The sequence below is a fragment of the Equus przewalskii genome, chromosome 18 (assembly GCF_037783145.1).
Source record: "Equus przewalskii isolate Varuska chromosome 18, EquPr2, whole genome shotgun sequence".
Lineage (NCBI taxonomy): Eukaryota > Metazoa > Chordata > Mammalia > Perissodactyla > Equidae > Equus > Equus przewalskii.
This window is the reverse complement of record NC_091848.1, coordinates 38,636,023-38,655,483: the sequence shown is the minus strand read 5'-3', so window position 1 is coordinate 38,655,483 and position 19,461 is coordinate 38,636,023. Positions and strand designations below refer to the sequence as shown.

The window sequence follows — 19,461 nt, the reverse complement described above, 5'->3', positions numbered from 1 at the left end:
TAATCAGGAAAATGAAAAATCACCCACCAGATTGGCAAAAACTCCTAAGTCTGACAATATCAAGTATTGAGAAGGATGTAGAGCAACTGAAACTCCTGTATATACACAACAGATGTAAACCTGGAACAACCACTCCTGTAATTATATTATTTAAAGAAATTTTTGCACCTGTGTGTCAGGGGACATGTACAAGAAAGTTCACATTCTTGTTTTTAACAGAAAAAAACTGGAAATAACCCAAATATCCTTCAACAATGATATATTATTATAGCAATGAAAAGGAGTGAACTTTAGCTACATGGGTCAATCTCAGAAACATATTTTAAAGGGAAAAAGTAAGTTGAGCACTTACTATGTTCTCTAGGCATTGTTCTAGGTGTTTTACATATATTATTTTATTCAATCCCCACAACCCTATGAGATAGGTACTATTGGTAGCCCTATCTTACAAATGAGGTAACTGATTCAGAGAGTTAGTAAGTAACTTGCCCATGGTTATAGATCTAGAAAGTGGTGGCCATGGAGCTATTAGGTGCGGGCAGTCTGACTCCAGTGCTCATACTATTCTGCCTCCCAATGAGTGATCCCAGGACAATAGTGGTAATTAGCATCTTTTCCCTGATATAGCAGTTGGGTGGTACCAGGAGCTATGAAAAAGTACCAGGACAGACCTAGAAGTAAGGGGGAGTATGGGCTCTGAGTAAAAATAAAAGCCAGTGTTTTACACAATATTAAGAAGCGATAAAGGTTCTTAAATTAGAGGCATACTTTTTTTTTAAACCCCTATTCTGCTTGGGAGCTTATATGACTTTTTAGGAGAAAATAAAAACAGTACATGATGATGCTTCATTTAGCCATCACTATCAGGAAAGAATTGTTCTTCTAGATAACTAAATTGTTCAGATCACTGAAGGATACTCTTCTAGCACCAAAACATATTTGAACTATTGAAAAGTTAAATATTTCTAGCAGAAACACACTTCCCTACCTTCCTAAATTGTTTAACTTTCCCTTGATAATCTGAGGTCATTATCGTTAATCATTATTAATGTCAATTATTGTCCTGTGCTATAATTCCTTTACAGATGTCCTCAAGAATTACTGAAGTAAATGGTAATGCCTGGCCCCGCTATTCAGATTAATGACATAAAGACGTGTGTATGTTTCTCTTCCATGTTATCTTCACCTAAAACTCCTGCTATCTAGCTTCCCTAGATTCCTTGTGGTTCCCCAAACATGCATTGCATTTGTTTGCGTCTGAGGGTTTTCTTCACGTTGGGTGCCCCACCCCACCAACTCTGGCCATTGACAATCTTGTCATCCTCAAAGCCCAGTTTAGAACCATCTCATCCATGAAGCCATTCTTGATCCCTTCCAGTCAGAGGGAAGCTCTCCCTCCTCTGGGCCACCTGGAGAGTTTGTCTATCCTCTCATTCGTTATTTATCCCCTGGCATTTGTTTAGTGCTTTGAAACTTACAGAGCATTTTTACATACATAATCTCCAATTATTTTCACACGAGTCTGTCGTCATTTTACAGATAAATAAACAGGCTCGTAAGAGACACAGTCACAGACCAGAGCTCTTAAAGTTCCCCCTTCTTTTCCAGCACAGCCGGACCATGGAACGTCCATAAGTGAACTCTTCTATTAAAGGGTGTAAGCAAATCATTTTGACCCTAATGGGAGATATCATAACAGTTTTATTGCTGGTTGAATGTCTAGTGTTCTTTTTTTTTTTTTTGAGGAAGATTAGCCCTGAGCTAACATCTGCCAGTCCTCCTCTTTTTGCTGAGGAAGACTGGCCCTGAGCTAACATCTGTGCCCATTTTCCTCTCCTTTATATGTGGGACGCCTGCGACAGCATGGCTTGCCAAGCAGTACCATGTCTGCACCTGGGATCCGAACTGGCGAACCCCGGGCCGCCGAAGCGGAACGTGCAAACTTAACCAGTGTGCCACCAGGCCTGCCCCTAGTGTTCTTAATATCTATACAACACTGTACATTAACAGACTATTTCAGAAGTACACATCCTAGTTGTCATGAGGCAATTACATTTTGGTCCACTCAAACTCCACTAAAGAAATGGAGTTCTAAGACAAAGTTAGTCCTTCTCCACCCTCAGCCACCAGGACTGGTTTAGTCTGGTGATCCCCAAACCCGGTTCAGCAGCAAAACTGACTAGGGAGCACTGAAAAATATACATGGTGGGCCCAGACCCAGAGTTTCTGAATCAGAATCTGTAGAGTCAGGGCCTATACATATTTTTGTTTGTTAAGGTTTCCATCACGATCCCAGTGATTATTCAGATTTGGATAGCATTGGGTTAATCCATTTATTATTATCTGGTGTTACTGAGATGTGTTTTCTATAATTACTAATCAGTAACCCCATTTAGATGTAACTCCATTCAGAGCAGAAAGAGTAACTGTGGCTTTGTCACATTATGAAGGACAGAACTTTTTCTTAGAAAAAAATTATAGGCAGCTATTTTTGAATGAACTACCCAACTGTGGATTACCTACTGAAACTTGGCCTCTCTCTGTTTATATCTTGAAATTAGACTGAGCAAAAATAAGAATCATGGTCAGGTAGAGAGCAGGTTGGTATCCAAGCAGGAACACAATAAAATACTTTTGGCTTATTTCTTCTTCTTCTCCCCTCCATTAGTTCAGATGATCAAGAAAAGAATGAGCCTATGGTGAAAGACTCTACTTCTAGGCCTGTGAATTTCTTACTCACCACTGTAATTGTTGAGACCCTGCAGCTTGGACATATTCTTTGCCATTTCAGCCCAGAAAATCTACAAGAAGCAAAACAGAGCAGAGTCGTGAGTCGACATTTTAGCCATTGTCGTCAAAATCCCTCTCTACTTGCACACACCACACTTGACCTCATCCACTCCATCAGCCCCCATTCCCACTGCCACAAATCTAAAGCAGACTTTTGGAGGGGCTGGCCCCGTGGCCGAGTGGTTAAGTTCGCGCGCTCCGCTGCAGGTGGCCCAGTGTTTCGTTGGTTCGAATCCTGGGCGCAGACATGGCACTGCTCATCAGACCACGCTGAGGCAGCTTCCCACATGCCACAACTAGAAGAACCCACAACGAAGAATACACAACTATGTACCGGGGGGCGTTGGGGAGAAAAAGGAAAAAAATAAAATCTTTAAAAAAAAAAAAAAGCATTTTAAAGCAGACTTTTGGAGTCCTAGGGAACAGCAAGTGCAGCACCACAATCTATTAGAACATGTAGGAGAAACAAGTATAGGAAAAATGAAAAGAAAATCAAACTCTGGTTTTAAAAAGCCAAAGCAAAATATAATCATTCATTCAACAGATATTAATGCCCTGCTCATTGCATATTAGACAGTGAACGGAAGCTGTGGATATGTGAAGAAGACAAATATAGACAGATGCTCTTGTAACAAATAAAACAAATTCATTTTAAAAAGTTATATAGCACACCAAGCGTTGCCTGTGGTTGAATAAATGATCAATTCCTAGAGGTAGGTACTTAAAATTGTACCTGGCACACAGTAGGCATTCAATATATGTAAGCTATTGTAATTATTACTAAATGACAGTCTATAGACAAAGGTTTGTGTATTTTGCCATGGAGATCCTTTAATGTAGTGTCTATTTGAAAAATTTCATCTCTCCTGGGGTTTGGAACCAACAAATTCAGTGTCTTCCTTATTTAAAGTTGATTCAATTGGCAATAATTACTTCACTGAAAAGATGATAATAAGGTAAAGACTAGATTTTGCTTTGCATTTGAACTGTAAAAGTGAAGTTTCTTTTTTTTTTTTATTGAGTTATTGATAGGTTACAATCTTGTGAAGTTTCAATTGTACATTAATGTTTGTCACTCATGTTGTAGGTGCACCACTTCACCCTTTGTGCCCACCCCCCACCCCACCTTTCCCCTGGTATCCACTAAACTGTTCTTGGTCCATAGTTTTAAATTCCTCATATGAGTGGAGTCATACACAGATTATCTTTCTCTCGCTGGCTTATTTCACTTAACATAATTCTCTCAAGGTCCATCCATGTTATTGCAAATGGAATGATTTTGTTCTGTTTTGCAGCTGAGTAGTATTCCATTGTATATATGTACCACATCTTCTTTATCCATTTGTCTGTTGCTGGACACTTAGGTTGCTTCCACGTCTTGGCTATTGTAAACAGTGCTGCAATAAACATTGGGGTGCACAGGACTTTTGGGATGGCTGACTTCAAGCTCTTTGGATAAGCTGGATCGTATGGTAGTTCTATTTTTAGTTTTTTGAGGAATCTCCATACTGTTTTCCATAGTGGCTGCACCAGTTTGCATTCCCACCAGCAGTGTATGAGGGTTTCTTTTTCTCTGCAACCTCTCCAACATTTGTTGCTATTAGTTTTAGGTATTTTTGTCATTCTAACGGGTGTAAGGTGATATCTTAGTGTAGTTTTGATTTGCATTTCCCTGATGATCAGCGATGATGAGCATCTTTTCATGTGCCTATTGGCCATCAGTATATCTTCTTTGGAGAAATGTCTGTTCATGTCTCCAGCCCATTTTTTGATTGGGTTGTTTGATGTTTTGTGGTTGAGTTGCGAGAGTTCTTTATATATTAAGGATATTAAGCCTTTGTCAGATATATGACTTGCAAATATTTTTTCCCAGTTAGTGGGTTGTTTTTTTGTTTCAATCCTGTTTTCATTTGCCTTGAAGAGGCTCTTTAATCTGATGAGGTCACATTTGTTTATTCTTTCTATTGTTTCCCTTCTCTGAGAAGGCATGGTGTCCGAAAAGATCCTTTTAATACTGATGTCAAAGAGTGTACTGCCTACGTTTTCTTCCAGAAGCCTTATGGTTTCAGGTCTCACCTTTCGGTCTTTAATCCATTTTGAGTTTATTTTGGTGAATGGTGAAAAAGAATGGTTAATTTTCATTCTTTTACATGTGGCTTTCCAGTTTTCCCAGCACCATTTGTTGAAGAGACTTCCTTTCCTCGATTGTAGGCCCTCAGCTCCTTCGTCAAAGATTAGCTGTCCATAGATGTGTGGTTTTATTTCTGGGCTTTCAATTCTGTTCCATTGATCTGTGCACCTGTTTTTGTACCAGTACCATGCTGTTTTGATTACTGTAGCTTTGTAGTATGTTTTGAAGTCAGGGATTGTGATGCCTCCCGTTTTGTTCTTTTTTCTCAGGATTACTTTAGAAATTCGGGGTCTTTTGTTGCCCCATATGAATTTTAGGATTCTTTGTTCTAATTCTGTAAAGAATGTCATTGGGATTCTGATTGGGATGGCGTTGAATCTGTAGATTGCTTTAGGTAGAACGGACATTTTAACTATGTTTATTCTTCCAATCCATGTACATGGAATGTCTTTCCATCTCCTTATGTCGTCATCCAATTCTCTCAGAAAGGCCTTGTAATTTTCATTATATAGGTCCTTCACTTCCTTAGTTAAATTTACCCCAAGGTATTTTATTCTTTTGGTTGCGATTGTGAATGGTATTGTATTCTTGAGTTCTTTTTCTGTTGGTTCATTACTGGAGTATGGAAATGGTACTGATTTATGCAAATTGATTTTATACCCTGCAACTTTGCTGTAGTTGTTGATTACTTCTAACAGTTTTCCAATGGATTCTTTGGGGTTTTCTATATATAAGATCATGTCGTCTGCAAACAGCAAGAGTTTCACTTCTTCCCTCCCTATTTGGATTCCTTTTATTCCTTTTTCTTGCCTGATTGCTCTGGCCAGGACCTCCAGTACTATGTTAAATAAGAGTGGTGATAGAGGGCATCCTTGTCTCGTTCCTGTTTTCAGGGGGATGGCGTTCAGTTTTTGCCCATTGAGTATGATGTTGGCTATGGGTTTGTCATATATGGCCTTTATTATGTTGAGGTAGTTTCCTTCTATGCCCATTTTTTTCAGAGTTTTTATCATAAATGGCTGTTGGATCTTGTCAAATGCCTTCTCTGCATCTATTGAGATGATCATGTGGTTTTTATTCCTCAGTTTTTGATGTGGTGTATCACGTTGATTGATTTGCGGATGTTGAACCATCCCTGTGTCCCTGGTATGAATCCCACCTGATCCTGATGTATGATTCTTTTGATGAATTGCTAAATTCTGGTTGCCAAAATTTTGTTTAGAATTTTTGCATCTATGTTCATCAGTGATATTGGCCTGTAGTTCTCTTTTTTCGTGGTGTCCTTGTCAGGTTTTGGTATCAGCATGATGTTGGCCTCATAGAATGTGTTAGGAAGTGTTCCATCTTCCTTAATTTTTTGGAATAGCTTGAAAGGGATAGGTATTAAATCCTCTCTGAAAGTTTGGTAGAATTCCCCAGGAAAGCCATCTGGTCCTGGGGTTTTATGCTTTGGAATGTTTTTGATTGCTGTTTCTATCTCTTTCCTTGTGATTGGTCTGTTCAAATTGTCTGCCTCTTCTTGAGTGAGCTTTGGGAGATTGTAGGAGTCCAAGACTTTATCCATTTCCTCTAGGTTATCCATTCTGTTGGCATATAGTTTTTTGTAGTATTCTCTTATAATCTGTTGTATTTCTGCAGAGTCTGTTGTTATTTCTCCTCGCTCATTTCTGATTTTGTTTATTTGAGCTTTCTCCCTTTTTTTCTTTGTAAGCCTGGCTAGTGGTTTGTCAATATTATTTATCTTCTCAAAAAACCAGCTCTTTGTCTCATTGATCCTTTCTACTGCCTTTTTCATTTCAATAGTATTTATTTCTGCTCTGATTTTTATTATTTCTCTCCTTCTGCTGACTTTGGGCTTCATTTGTTCTTTTTTCTCTAGTTCAGTTAGGTGTGCTTTAAGGTTGCTTATTTGGGATTTTTCTTGTTTGTTAAGATGTGCCTGTATTGCGATGAATTTTCCTCTTAATACAGCTTTTGCTGTATCCCATATGAGTTGGTACGGCATGCTATCATTTTCATTTGTTTCCAGGTATTTTTTTATTTCTTCTTTAATTTCTTCAATGATCCATTGCTTGTTCAGTAGTGTTGTTTAGTCTCCACATCTTTGTGCCTTTCTCAGCTTTTTTCTTGTAATTAATTTCTAGCCTTGTAGCACTATGATCTGAGAAGATGCTTGTTATTATTTCAATTTTTTTTAATTTGTAGAGGCTTGCCTTGTTTCCCAACATATGGTCTATCCTAGAGAATGTTCCATGTGCCCTTGAGAAGAATGTGTATTCAGCTCTTTCAGGGTGGAGTGATCTATATATGTCTATTAAGTCTAATTGTTTTAGTTTTTCATTCAGCTCCACTATTTCCTTGTTGATTTTCTGTCTGGATGATCTGTCCATTGATGTGAGTGGGGTGTTGAGGTCCCCTACTATTATTGTGTTGTTTTTAACATCTTCCTTTAGGTCTGTTAATAGTTGCTTTATGAATCTCGGTGCTCCTGTGTTGGGTGCATAGATATTTATAAGCGTTATTTCTTCTTGATGAAGTGTCCCTTTGATCATTATATATTGTCCCTCTGTGTCTCTCTTTACCTGTCTTATTTTGAAATCCACTTGGTCTGATATGAGAATTGCAACACCTGCCTTTTTTTCCTTGCTATTTGCTTGAAGTATCGTCCTCCACCCCTTAAAAGTGAAGTTTCTTAATCGGTAGGACATTTTCTTCATAAATTCTATCTGCAGCTGCTATTTCCAGAACAAAAAGCCCTCAATCTTACCATAGTTAGTACCTAGAGAGGTCATAAAAGGGTACTTCCCTGCCCTCCCTGTCCAAGGACTTGGAGATAAAACAAATGAGATAACACGATCTGCTGATAAATAGACTAATAATAGCTGCCAAGTGCAAAATGGATAAAAATCAGCTCTCTCCAGAAGTCACTTTAAAAGTCAGGATGTATCACAGGGTAAGAAATCAATTAGGCAAGTCTTTTGCATTAGATGTGAAAGAAAACTGTAACTTAATCAGTATCAATAACATAGGAGATGTGGATAACAAGGAGATGGTCTGGAAGGAGTTTGGAAAAGTCGACCCAAATGGCAAGAATTTGGCAGTTTTTCCGGCTCTATCCACAAATGACCAACACCTAATGTGAGGCATGTCAGTAGTCTGTTCCTAGAGAAGGTGTTCCTTATTCTGAGACATAATGTCTGGCACAAGTTAGATATGCCATAAATATTTGTTAAGTAACCAAATGAATGACTATCCATCGCCTTTTACAAATACTCAGCTCCACCCAGGACCTTTATCTTCATGAAATACTGGTGAACACAAGTATTTCAGTCACTTGGGGAGTTATTTACTCACTGTCATTCATGAGTTGGAAAATTCATGAGTGTGTATCAGCATCACTTTATTGTGAGTTTAGTGTAGGTTGGTCTTCCTGAGTCAGGTCAACTCTGGATGTCTACAAATGCATTTTCTGGAATGTAGGTAATGCCCTCTGTAAGGAACTGTGTAAGTTGCCCTCTGATCTTTCTGAACACACAGCCCTCATTCAAAGACTTATTTGGGAAGAAAAGATGTGCTTCTCAGAAGGCCAGAGGTGTATACATATGTGTACACATATGTCACACTTCCACATGGATATAATGTAGTGTTAATATTGACAAAAGCCTGAAGGAATGGTCAATGTTCGGGGTATAATGTAAATTACTGTGTAAGATAATCCTCTCCTTTGAGTTACAAAACTGAAAGATGTATGATCTCTCAAGTTATTTTTTCTGTGTTTTTGTTTAGTGGTTGAGAACACAGGCTTTGGGGTTAGACAGACAGACTCAGGTTGGAATCTTGTTTTGGCCACTTGACTAGCTGTGTACATGTACTTGACTAGCTCTGGGTTAATATGCTTCCCATTTGTAAAATGGAGATGACAATCGTGGCTTCATCACAGGACTGAGGGGAGAATGAAATAAGACATCTTCTTAGCACAGTCCTTGGCCAATGCAATACATGGCAGCTATTTTTATTATTAGCTCCTAGGGGAGCCCTCAGACTGTGGGTGATCTTTCCACTTTTATTGAAGTCCCAAGTACATTTTTGTTTGCGTGTTGGAAAGAATGAACTTTCTTTTCTAGATGTGGTTAATTCCTTTTGTAGGGATACGGTGCATCATGAGCAGTTCAGGGATGTACTCAGGGCACCCATCTGGCCCCAGTGATAGTCCTCTGCTCTAGGGGGAACAGGTGAACTCCATTTGAAGGACAGGATGATTCATTTTGTCTAGAAGGCAAGCTACTTCACTGGGTAATTAGCCACCATCTTGCAGTTGTGGATGAGACACCATGGTGTACTGGAGCCACCTTACATTGGCTCACAAAAGTCCATTGTGAACATCTCTTCCCAACTCCACCTTCAGTGATGTCATATTGATAGCTTGAAGTCAGCAATGTAAGTCAACATATGCTACAAACTTCCCTGTGTCTAATCAGGTAGTAAAAAGAATAAGAACCTTTACACTTGTTCGAGGAAGGAGCAAACTAGAACAAGTATAAGTTCGTTTTCTTGTAGGGAGAGATAAAATGGCAACCACCCACATGGAGACAGGCTGGGAGGTGAGAAAGTAAGCAGTCAGAGGACTAGTGTTCAGAGCCACACTCTACCAGACACTAAGCAAGACCTTTTATACCTAAAACCTAGACACATGCCTGAGAAGTGGCACTAGCACTTGGATGTTGCTGTTGGGAGAATCACAAACTGATGTCTTGAAAGCCTATTTTAACAGGCTGTATCTTATTTCATTTCCTTTTTATTCTTCCTTAACATCACTAAACTCCCTTTTGAAAATGCCAGCTAAGTGAGAATAAAGCACAGAGATGGTACTTTAAAGACAGAACAGCACAGCAATATATACTAATTATGCTGAATATATCGGGGAACTATTAACATATTAGAAATTTAGCTTGATCTGGCCACTGTAGAACAAAAAGCTGGGGTGAAGTGAAACTAAAGAAGCTAGACACATAGATCTCTGTCCTCAGACACACAGACACACTCCTCTACACACAGGTCCCTCCATTTGTGTTAGACCACAACTGACTTCCCTCTGAGGTCACCTACAGAGGAATTAAGAAAGAATAGATTGAATTTGAGGGTAGTACTAGGGTCATGGCCAAAGTAGCCAGATGTACCCCTGGTATAAGTTAAAGAACTTATAATCTAATTGGAGGAAAAAAAGATAAACAATTCACTTAATTTAGTATTCAGTTCAGCACTCAGGGAACTACAGCTCATTACAGCTGATATAACAACAGCTAACCTTTATGGAGGGCTAACTGTGTGCCAGGTACTTTTCTAAGTGTTTTACATGGATTAACTCATTTAATCCTCACAACAGTTCCATAAGATGGTAGTTATTATGCCCATTTTAAAGATGAGGAAACTGAGGCACAGATAAGTAAATTAACTTGCCCAAGCAAGTTAACTGATTGGAGAGAAGACAAAGAATTTGTTTTAAATATATAGATTTAAGACGACAGTCAGATATCCAAGTGGAAAAGAGAGAGGGTTGGGGAAGTGAGTCTGAAGGTGGCTCAGAAGACAGGACTTTACAGAAGTTATGGCAGAAGTTGTAAGAACAATTGTGTGATTAGAGGGAGAGAGAAGAGAGAGGAGCAGAGGACTCCACACTAAAACTAGGAGGTTGCTTACCTTTAAGAAGCAGAGGGAAGAATAAATGCCAACATGAAAAGAGAGAAGCCAGGTAGTGGGGTAAACATGGCTTCTATAATGACATTCTTTACTAGGTCAGAGGTGGGAAATCTATAAAAATTAAATTTCACCAAGTTAGAACATCACCACACTGCACAGTGCTTGGCCCCATGTCTTTCATTGGAGATACTAAACAGATGCTGTGGAATGAATGAATGAATGAATGAATGAACTGTAGGACAGTTCTAAGATATTTACTTACCTTATACGTCTCCAGTTCTCTTGGAAAGATCACAAACTTTACAGTTAATTGTCTTTTCAAATGCTGTTTGGCAAATGTTAAAACTTCATCAAACATAAGCTCTGCTGCTGTACTCTTCTGCATACCAATGTTTCCAGTCCCAAGGGCAGGAAAGGAAATGGAAGTTACACTTAGCTCAAGGCATTTTTCCAAACACTGCTTTATTGCACTTTTCAATGTCTATAGGAAAAACACAAATTTAAGATCAGCCTTTGAGTCAAAAATAAGACTCCACTTACCCCTCGATTCTGCCCATATTTTACAATGCCAACCTCCACTCTCCCTCAGGACCATATCCATGCCTTTTCAAAGGGCAGGAAAGGTCCCACTCTACAGGGAACCCACTACAGCTATAAGGTTAGATGATGAAAAATGAAAAGGGCTGAGAAACTGAAGTAATTGAGTGGTCCATTTTGTGCTATTCAGGACATTTGGGCACCATTTCTCCCAGTTTATATAGCATTGCCCATCTCCCCAGGTCAGAGCGCCAACCATCAATTTATCTCCGCTTACCTGCCACTTCCAGATCAATATAAAGAGCTCTTAGAAGTTTAATAAAGGAGGTAGAGGTTAAAATAAGTAAGCAGCATTTATTCAATGTCATTGGAACTGTCATGTGGTTTCTCCTTGAGAAGTGCTAGTGCATTTGGCAGATTTAAACTTCCCATCAACATTTCACCATTGAAACTGAATCCTAATACAGGAAGATTGTCTGGGGAAGGACCTTGGGAAACCAAGGGGTAAAGAGTGATTGGAAGACCAATTTGGGATTAAAGGGGTCTCTAGCCAAGAGTGGACCAGAAATGGTGACAAAATAAAGCTAGACAGACAGAGAGGGGATTAAGTTCCCCTCTCTCCACATCTGAGAGGGCTCCCCCTATTCTTTAATAGTGCTTTCTGTGCCTCAGGTGTAGAGTCAGCAAGAAAGCCAGTCTCTACCACAGGCACAGGTGGGAAGAGACCCCGGGTAATAGATTTGACTGGAATGGTGCTGGAAGGGAAATCCTAGGTCCTCCTGGAATGTAACAGATGAAGGGAAATATGGAGAGGATGAATCCCAGGCCCACTTAGGTAAAGGCCTACAGGGTCATTGGGTGTGGGGAGGTTATCAGGGGTGCAGACTGAGGGAGCCCTGGTATTTCTGTGTCCACTTAAAATTTAGACATATGTTAGGTAATATTTTAAATTAAACTTCTTAAGATAACTTGTGGCAACACTTGTTCAGTATTTCAGGTATTTACAGGAGTGGTAGATGTTGGGGACTACACTACTTGACAATATTTCATGAATGTAATGACATCATGGAAATCCAACAAAGACTACATAGACTATGGAGCTACATAAAGATAAAGTTACTTTGACCTTACCAGATTTGGTGTAGGACATTCTGAATACCACAACACGTGGTATACATGTTGACAGGACAATTTAAATCCTTTTGTGACCAGTACCAACTGGGAATCTGAACGTATCTTAGTCTTTTTATTGTTAAATTCCTGTTCCATTTCTTTTCCAGCATGTTGTAGAATTGACTTCGACACTAGTCCTCTGCTAAGCCCATCATGTGGATTTACAGAATTAACAATTACATCCGTCTGAAAAGGGAAAAAATGGACAGGATTCATTGTTAAATTACCTTGTCTTAAATGACTAATTTTTTTTTTTTTGAGGAACATCAGCCCTGAGCTAACATCTGCCAATCCTCCTCTTTTCGCTGAGGAAGACTGGCCCTGAGCTAACATCCATGCCCATCTTCCCCTACTTTATATGTAGGATGCCTACCACAGCATGGTGTGTCAAGCAGTGCCATGTCTGCACCTGGGATCTGAACTGGCAAACCCCGGGCCACCAAAGCAGAATGTGCACACTTAACCACTGTGCCACTGGGCCAGCCCCTAAATGACTAATTTAAATCTTTATTTCCCTGAAGAGCTTTGAAAGATACTTTTTTTTTGGTGAGGAGGATTGGCCCTGAGCTAACACCTGTTGCCAATCTTCCTCTTTTTGCTTGAGGAAGAGTGGCCCTGAGCTAATGTCTGTCCCCATCCTCCTCTATTTTGTATGTGGGTCACCGCCACAGCATGGCTTGATGAGTGGTATAGGTCCACACCTAGGATCCAAACTTATGAACCTGGGCCACCAAAGGGGAGCATGCCAAACATAACCACTATGCCACTTTTTGAAGATCCTAAATCCTCATAAATATAATTTAATAATGGTTAGAGACTCCTATTTCCAAAGAGTGATCATTTGATTGCCATGAGCCTGTTTGTCCTCTTCAGAAATCAGGTAAAGTGTGTTAATGATACAATTTTTATTGCAAACATGTGTCAGCTCCTTGCTGGCTTATACTCCCCACCCTCCCCATATTCCCAGATTCTGAGCATTCCCTGTGATTTGTTTTAAGCTCTATCAACAAATGGTTTCATTCCCTGCCCCACCATCATCACTTTGTGCTATTTCTCTGTGGATTTTCTATTTTGTTTTGTTTTGAACAGAGTGGAAATAAAATTTCTCAGAAACTTCTACCTCCTAATGCTTTTATTTTTTAAGGTAAGTAGTACATGGTTAAAGAAAGTACAGATGAGACAAAAAGGTCTTGAGTGAAAAGTAGGCCTCCCTCTTGGTGGGGTCCTCAGATCCCCGACTCACCCACCCAGCCTATAGGCAACTGCTTTCACAGTAGTTCTTCCTCTGTATGTTTAGAAATAGACTGTACATAGTTATGGGCTGTATTTTAAGTAATATCACCTCCTAGTTAGACCTCAGAGCTGTGCTAAAGGGGAGTTGTATCCTTTTTTCCCCCCATGCCTAAATCCCCCTGAATCATCCTGATGGCTTTGGCTCCCTTTGGGAGTAACTTAGGTACTTCTCATGGATGTTAATGAATGCTTCCCTTTGAAACTGTAATCAGAATTTGCAATCTGGGGGCACTGGCCCCTTTAACAATTTTAAGGTTCCTAATGTTGTTGACCATAAATAAATACAAAAAAATTTCAGTTAAAGGGATAAGTTATTCAACTAGGATGTTTTCACTTTAATTTTAAATTGGCATATTAATGACTTATCGAGTATTTCATTTCATGGGGTCCCCTTGGTCTTCTTTCTAATTGTCTTGGAGGCAATAAGTGGCATTTTTTCACTTACAATTAAGTCTATTTGATTGTGACCACAGGAGAGTCTTAAATGTGGTATTACTGATCCAGAAAAAAAAAAGAATATAACCTTATATTCTTTCTCTCCCTCTGTTGCAGGCACTGCTCCCTGCTGCCCCCTTCACTTATTCATCAATAATTTGCTGAACACTTAGATTCATACGCCAAGACTGGGCCCTGGGGTACACAGATGAACAAGCCATGATCCCTATCCTCAAGGCACTCTCTGCCTAGCAGGGGAGCCGCATTAACCCGGAAATACCTAGGTTCGCTGTTACCCTGACTCTCTCCCTGTCCTGCCTGGGCCTTTGCCTATGTGCCCAGTGAACCTGGCTAAATGCTAAGTTACACTTTGTATTCTCCACAGCCCCTGGCACAGAGCCATAGACTCAGAATGTGACTCACAGCTCCACCTGGGTCTCCCGACTGGTCCAGCCCATTATTTTCAGTCTGTCAGTTCCTCTGTGTCTCTCTGATCAAGTCATTCTAACCACCCAGGCCTCTCTTCTCCTCCTGCCAATCCATACCCATCATAGCTGAGATCAGCTTCAAAACTCATATCTTCTGAAGTAATCTTTCTTGGTCCACTCCATTCCATTCTTGTCACAAATTTACATACTCTTAAATATTATGAATTCGCATTGTAAGACCTGTTTATTTACTATTGATTTGGTTGCTTCAGAAATGTTCATATGGCTTGTCTCCCCAATGAGATTTTTCAAATAGAGAATTTTTTTTACATAAAAAAATATAAAAGATTTTCGTTTCTGTAGAATCAAAGATTGTTCTATATCCTCACGGTGCCTAAGAATTATAGCAATAATAAATACTTACCGTGTGCCAAGCTCTATTCATTTTTTGTGTGTGTATGAGAAAGATTGACCTTGATCTAACATCTGTTGCCAATCTTCCTCTTTTTGCTTGAGGAAGATTGTCGCTAAGCTAACATCTGTACCAGTCTTCCTCTATTTTATGTGTGATGCCACCACAGCATGGCTTAACGAGTGGTGCTAGGTCTGGGCGCAGGATCTGCACCTGCGAACCCTGGGCCGTTGAAGCAGAGCACACGAACTTAACCTCTACTCCACTGGGCCGGCCCCTATTCTAAGCATTTCATGTGTATTGATTCCATCTCTAAGATGTAAGTGCTGTTATTATCCTCATTTTACAGATGAGGAAACTGAGAGCAAAGGATAAAGTAACTCAATCCAGTTCACCCAGTTAGTAAATGGCAAAACTGGTATTCAAATCCAGATGGTCTGTCTCTGACGTCCATACTCTTAACCTTAACAAGATGCTTTCTAAAGCGTTTGAAATAGTATATACTCAAAACATCCTTGATAGGTAATAAAGAGTTCAGGGATCCCCTCTGGCAGTGCAGGAGAAGAAAAACAAAGCCTTACCTGCTGCAGTTCAATGTGGCCCAGGACAATCTGGAGAATCAGGTTGTTCACAACCATCATACTGGAAGGAGGAGTGGCTACCTGACTCACCGAGGAGTCCAGCTCGTTCCTCCCTAGGATGGCTTCTGAGGCAGTTTTAAAGGCAGCAACAGTAGGGTCCTCATTGCTTACCAGGTGGATTTCTTTCAAATAACTGGCTGCTTGCTTTCCTTGGAAATAATGCTTGATAGTGTCCACAATGATGTTTGTACACAAACCCAGAGGGAACTGGAAAATCCCAGAGCTCAGGGCTGGAATTGCTATTGTCTCAGTGTATGGATCGCTATAGGTGACGTGATTCAGAATATTTATAATGGCTCTTTGCAGCTTTTCCATACACCACTGTCTATCCTTTGCCTGCCACTGAGGCCCAACAGCATGGATAATGAATTTGCAGGGAAGCCTCCCTGCTCGTGTGACACCTATGTGACCAGTAGGTATTTTACCGGATCTGGAAACCAATGATGTGCTCTCGTCTTGGATTTCAAAGCCGCCAGCTTTCACCAGGGCCTGGGCCAGGCCTCCCGCATGAATAAGGTCTTCGTTGGCTGCATTCACCACAACATCAACAGCATGTCTGGTGAGGTCATCCTTCCAGACAGATAACTCTAGCCCATGAGTCAGCATTTTTCTGAAGACTTGCAGAGACTCCTTGTTACCTTCACGGGCTGGAGAGACCAGGGTAGAAATACAGCAAAATTTATTCTGAAGGACTTCACAGAGCTGACTCTCATTATTTTTTAAAATTTGGAAGTCATCGTGACTAATGGGAATTTGCCAAGTATAGTTTTCTTCAAGGATGTCAGTCTCTGGAAAAGAAGAGAAGATAAAAAATAAAGAAATGAGCAAGGGTTCCTCTGAAAAGATGTAATTCCACTTCACACCAGGAGACACGTTTCCTCTGTGCAAAAGAGACAAGAATTTCTAGTCCCCTTCCTGATTCTCCTTCTCACCTAGACATGTAATTAGACCAAGGATATCCAAGATCTCAATGTCAGGTCACCATAAAGTGCTTAGTCTTGTGCCTGGCATACAGTAAGTACCCAGAAAGTGACAGCTACTATGATACAAGGATGGTGATGAGAAAACTATGTATGGGGGCTCATGAGTTTTTTAAATCTATGTGAAAATGGTGAGTTTGGGAAGACCCATGCTTAAGGCACAAGTATTGGAAAGGACTTAATTATGAGTCAAAATATGTGGAAGCTTTATTTATAACTTGTTTACTTTTGTCAGTGTCTTAGTTTGGGTTCTCTTAGAAGCAGACTCTGAGACAAGGATTTGAGTGTAAGTTTATTTGGGAAGTGATCCTAGCAAACACCAGGGGTGTCGGGTGCAGAGGGCAGAGTGGGAAAGTAAGACAGGGAAAGGAAGGAAGTGAATAAAGGGTGTGTTAAGGAAATGAAGCTTAACTCCACTGAGTGGCAGTGTAGATCAGGTGACTCAGAGTTATACCACAAGAGGGGTAATGGAGCTGGGATAGTTATCCAACTTCTATCCGTCATTGATTGAGGATGCTCCTGTGGGCACACAGTCCAGCAAACAGGTGGAGCACTGACAGTGCTACAATAAATAATTCTTCCTCATACTCTAGTTTCATGGCACAATTAGGGTGGAATTAAAACTGATTGACTAAAAATTATTTACTGTATGTGGCAGACAAGAAGAGTTGCTGCTCAGATCCCCCTTCGATGTGGTTATGAAGAGGAGAATATGGTTAGCCGACAGCCTCCAGTTGTTAGCCCCTCAGTGTCCATCTCAGCTTTTTAGCCAAGGTCACCCTATTAGAGTGGCCCCATCAATGGTTGAGCAAGGCCATTTATGTCCAACATGGGACTCCCATAATGGGCAATCTCAGGCAGGCAGAGCTTTGTCAAGTTTTCATTACACTCTGGTGGCTCTACCCGCCCAATCCAGTTGCCTTTCTTTTCCTTTCACAACCTTTTGCACTCCTAACTCCACCTCAGATTCTGCTTCTTGGAGAACCCAACCCGTGACACTGTATTTCATGGAGTCTAAAGCATCACTATTATATGCCACTGAGAAAGGAAAAACGACGCCAGTTAAACCATGGCACACTGTTGATTGATAGGGAGTAGCCTGACTTCAGAGATGTGAAAAAAATGTGCATCCTAAAATAGATAAAATGTGGTAATCTATTAGATTTTACTTCAACTCCCATTTCTAATCTGAGCCACCTAGAAAGACCTCTGATGGCATGAACTACCTGAAAGAAGCAGCACGTGAGTAGTCAGATCCAATTGGCCTATGCTTTAGTTGAAAATCTCAAGTGGGCCAGCCCTGGGGTTAGGCAAGTTCCATTTGGCTTTTACAGCCCTTGTTGAGCAAGCGGACAAACATCTCTTCTGGCCAAGAAGCTCTCGGGCTCTGGTCAGAGAGTCTCACATCTTGAGGGCAAAGGAAAGGATCGGTGGGAGCCCTAAAGACTATGTCTGCTGGCACCACACTGCCTCTGAGGCAGTCACCCTCCTGAGGCATGTGCCAGGTCACTACAAGGTCCTGCAATCACGCACCCGAGCACTTGAGGGGGAGACATTCTCCTTCTTTATTCCCCTTTCTCCACTGAGGAAAGACATGAGCAAAGATTTTCCGAAACAAGAGTGAGGGTGAGGTGATCCTACCTGATTTGTCATTGGAAGCTGCTGCTCCAGCACCCTGTGAAAAATGAGAGTGATTTAAAAAGCAGTTGAAACCAAAGGACTACAGATAACTGGTAACAAATACAGCCTAATAAACAAAAAGCAACAGAAACCCTGCTAAAGGCACTGGATTTGAGGGAAAAAGGGAACATGTGTTTGTTTGTTTGTTTAATCTGTGTGCCTGAAATACCTGAAATACCAAATTTTCCAGGAAACATTGACCCTACCCTATTTCCCTAGAGGCCAAGGCGCTTCTAATTCAGGATGAGATGAAGGGTTCGAAATTAACACTTGAAAAGGCCCAAAGATCACAGACCAAAATGACCAAAACTCTCAGACAGGCCTCCAATTTCCAAAGGGGTTGTGGGTTTCTCTAGACAGAAGACCTGGGGACATGAGCCTCAACAGCTACACGTCCCCCTCTACCAATGAGGACCCACTTCCTATTGCATATTTCATGACACAAGCCTGAATGTGGAATTTTCCGGTTAATCAAATGAGGTGCCTTTTCTCTATTCCTCCTCCATCCTCCTCCTCCTCCCATCCTACAAAAGCAGAATTGCTAAATGAGAATCAAAATGATACTAAGGTGACATTTAAAAAAAATCATCCATCCTCATGTTGACTCTGTTGACTAGATTTGCATATTCTTAATACCCATCTCTCACTTGGTTCAACGAGAAATCTTTTATTGGGCTATTAAAACCAGGTAAGAATGCCAGGCATAACTGAAGACTCCAGATTTCTTGCTGTTATAGGAAGAACTATTCATGTGCTGATCAAGGTTCACGATTTATATACATTTGTGCTTTTTACCTTGATAGAGTCCATCCTTCAGGTCCCTGGGGTCTTTAAATGTTTATATTCTGTTTTGTGTTTCCAAGCGTAGACTGTTGTTCCCAAATATGGTGGCCCACTTCTAGGAATGAATAGAAGGAGGCAATAAGGATTGACCAGCATAAGGGAATTTAATAAGTACACACCATAGGAAGACGATACATGATTTCGGATCTTGAGTAGTTTTTATTTCACTGGTGAAGGAGTATACATTGTTTTGCTGCTGTTGTTACTGTTGACCTTCTACCCTTTACAGAGAGGTTCCAACAGGGACCAAAGTGGCAGTTCAGCAGGGAACGCTTTATGGAGAGGGTGAGACTACAGCCAGACCTTGAAGGATGGAGTGGGTTTTATAGATTTAGAAGAGGAGGGTGATATCAAGTGGTAAGACTGAGTACAGCATTCAAAGAACAATGAGGGAAAACCAGCCTTATGAGTGAGTGGAGAC

General features: G+C 40.5%; 1 protein-coding gene across 4 annotated transcripts in view; it reads right to left on the bottom strand.

Moving 5' to 3' along the window:
- Positions 1 to 19,461, bottom strand: part of PARP9 (poly(ADP-ribose) polymerase family member 9) — a 41,674-nt gene that overhangs the window by 19,128 nt on the left and 3,085 nt on the right. For 2 of the 4 annotated variants that reach the window (XM_070583771.1, XM_008509949.2), the window contains exons 2-7: positions 18,993 to 19,095; positions 18,159 to 18,192; positions 15,478 to 16,325; positions 12,287 to 12,514; positions 10,881 to 11,099; positions 2,741 to 2,801 (exon numbers count right to left, since the gene is read on the bottom strand). In XM_070583771.1, coding sequence (XP_070439872.1) covers positions 2,741 to 2,801; positions 10,881 to 11,099; positions 12,287 to 12,514; positions 15,478 to 16,325; positions 18,159 to 18,192; positions 18,993 to 19,007 — 1,405 coding nt within the window. In that variant the 5' untranslated portion in view covers positions 19,008 to 19,095. The remainder of the gene's footprint in view (positions 1 to 2,740; positions 2,802 to 10,880; positions 11,100 to 12,286; positions 12,515 to 15,477; positions 16,326 to 18,158; positions 18,193 to 18,992; positions 19,096 to 19,461) is intronic. The other 2 variants (XM_070583772.1, XM_008509950.2) reach the window with 1 other exon arrangement.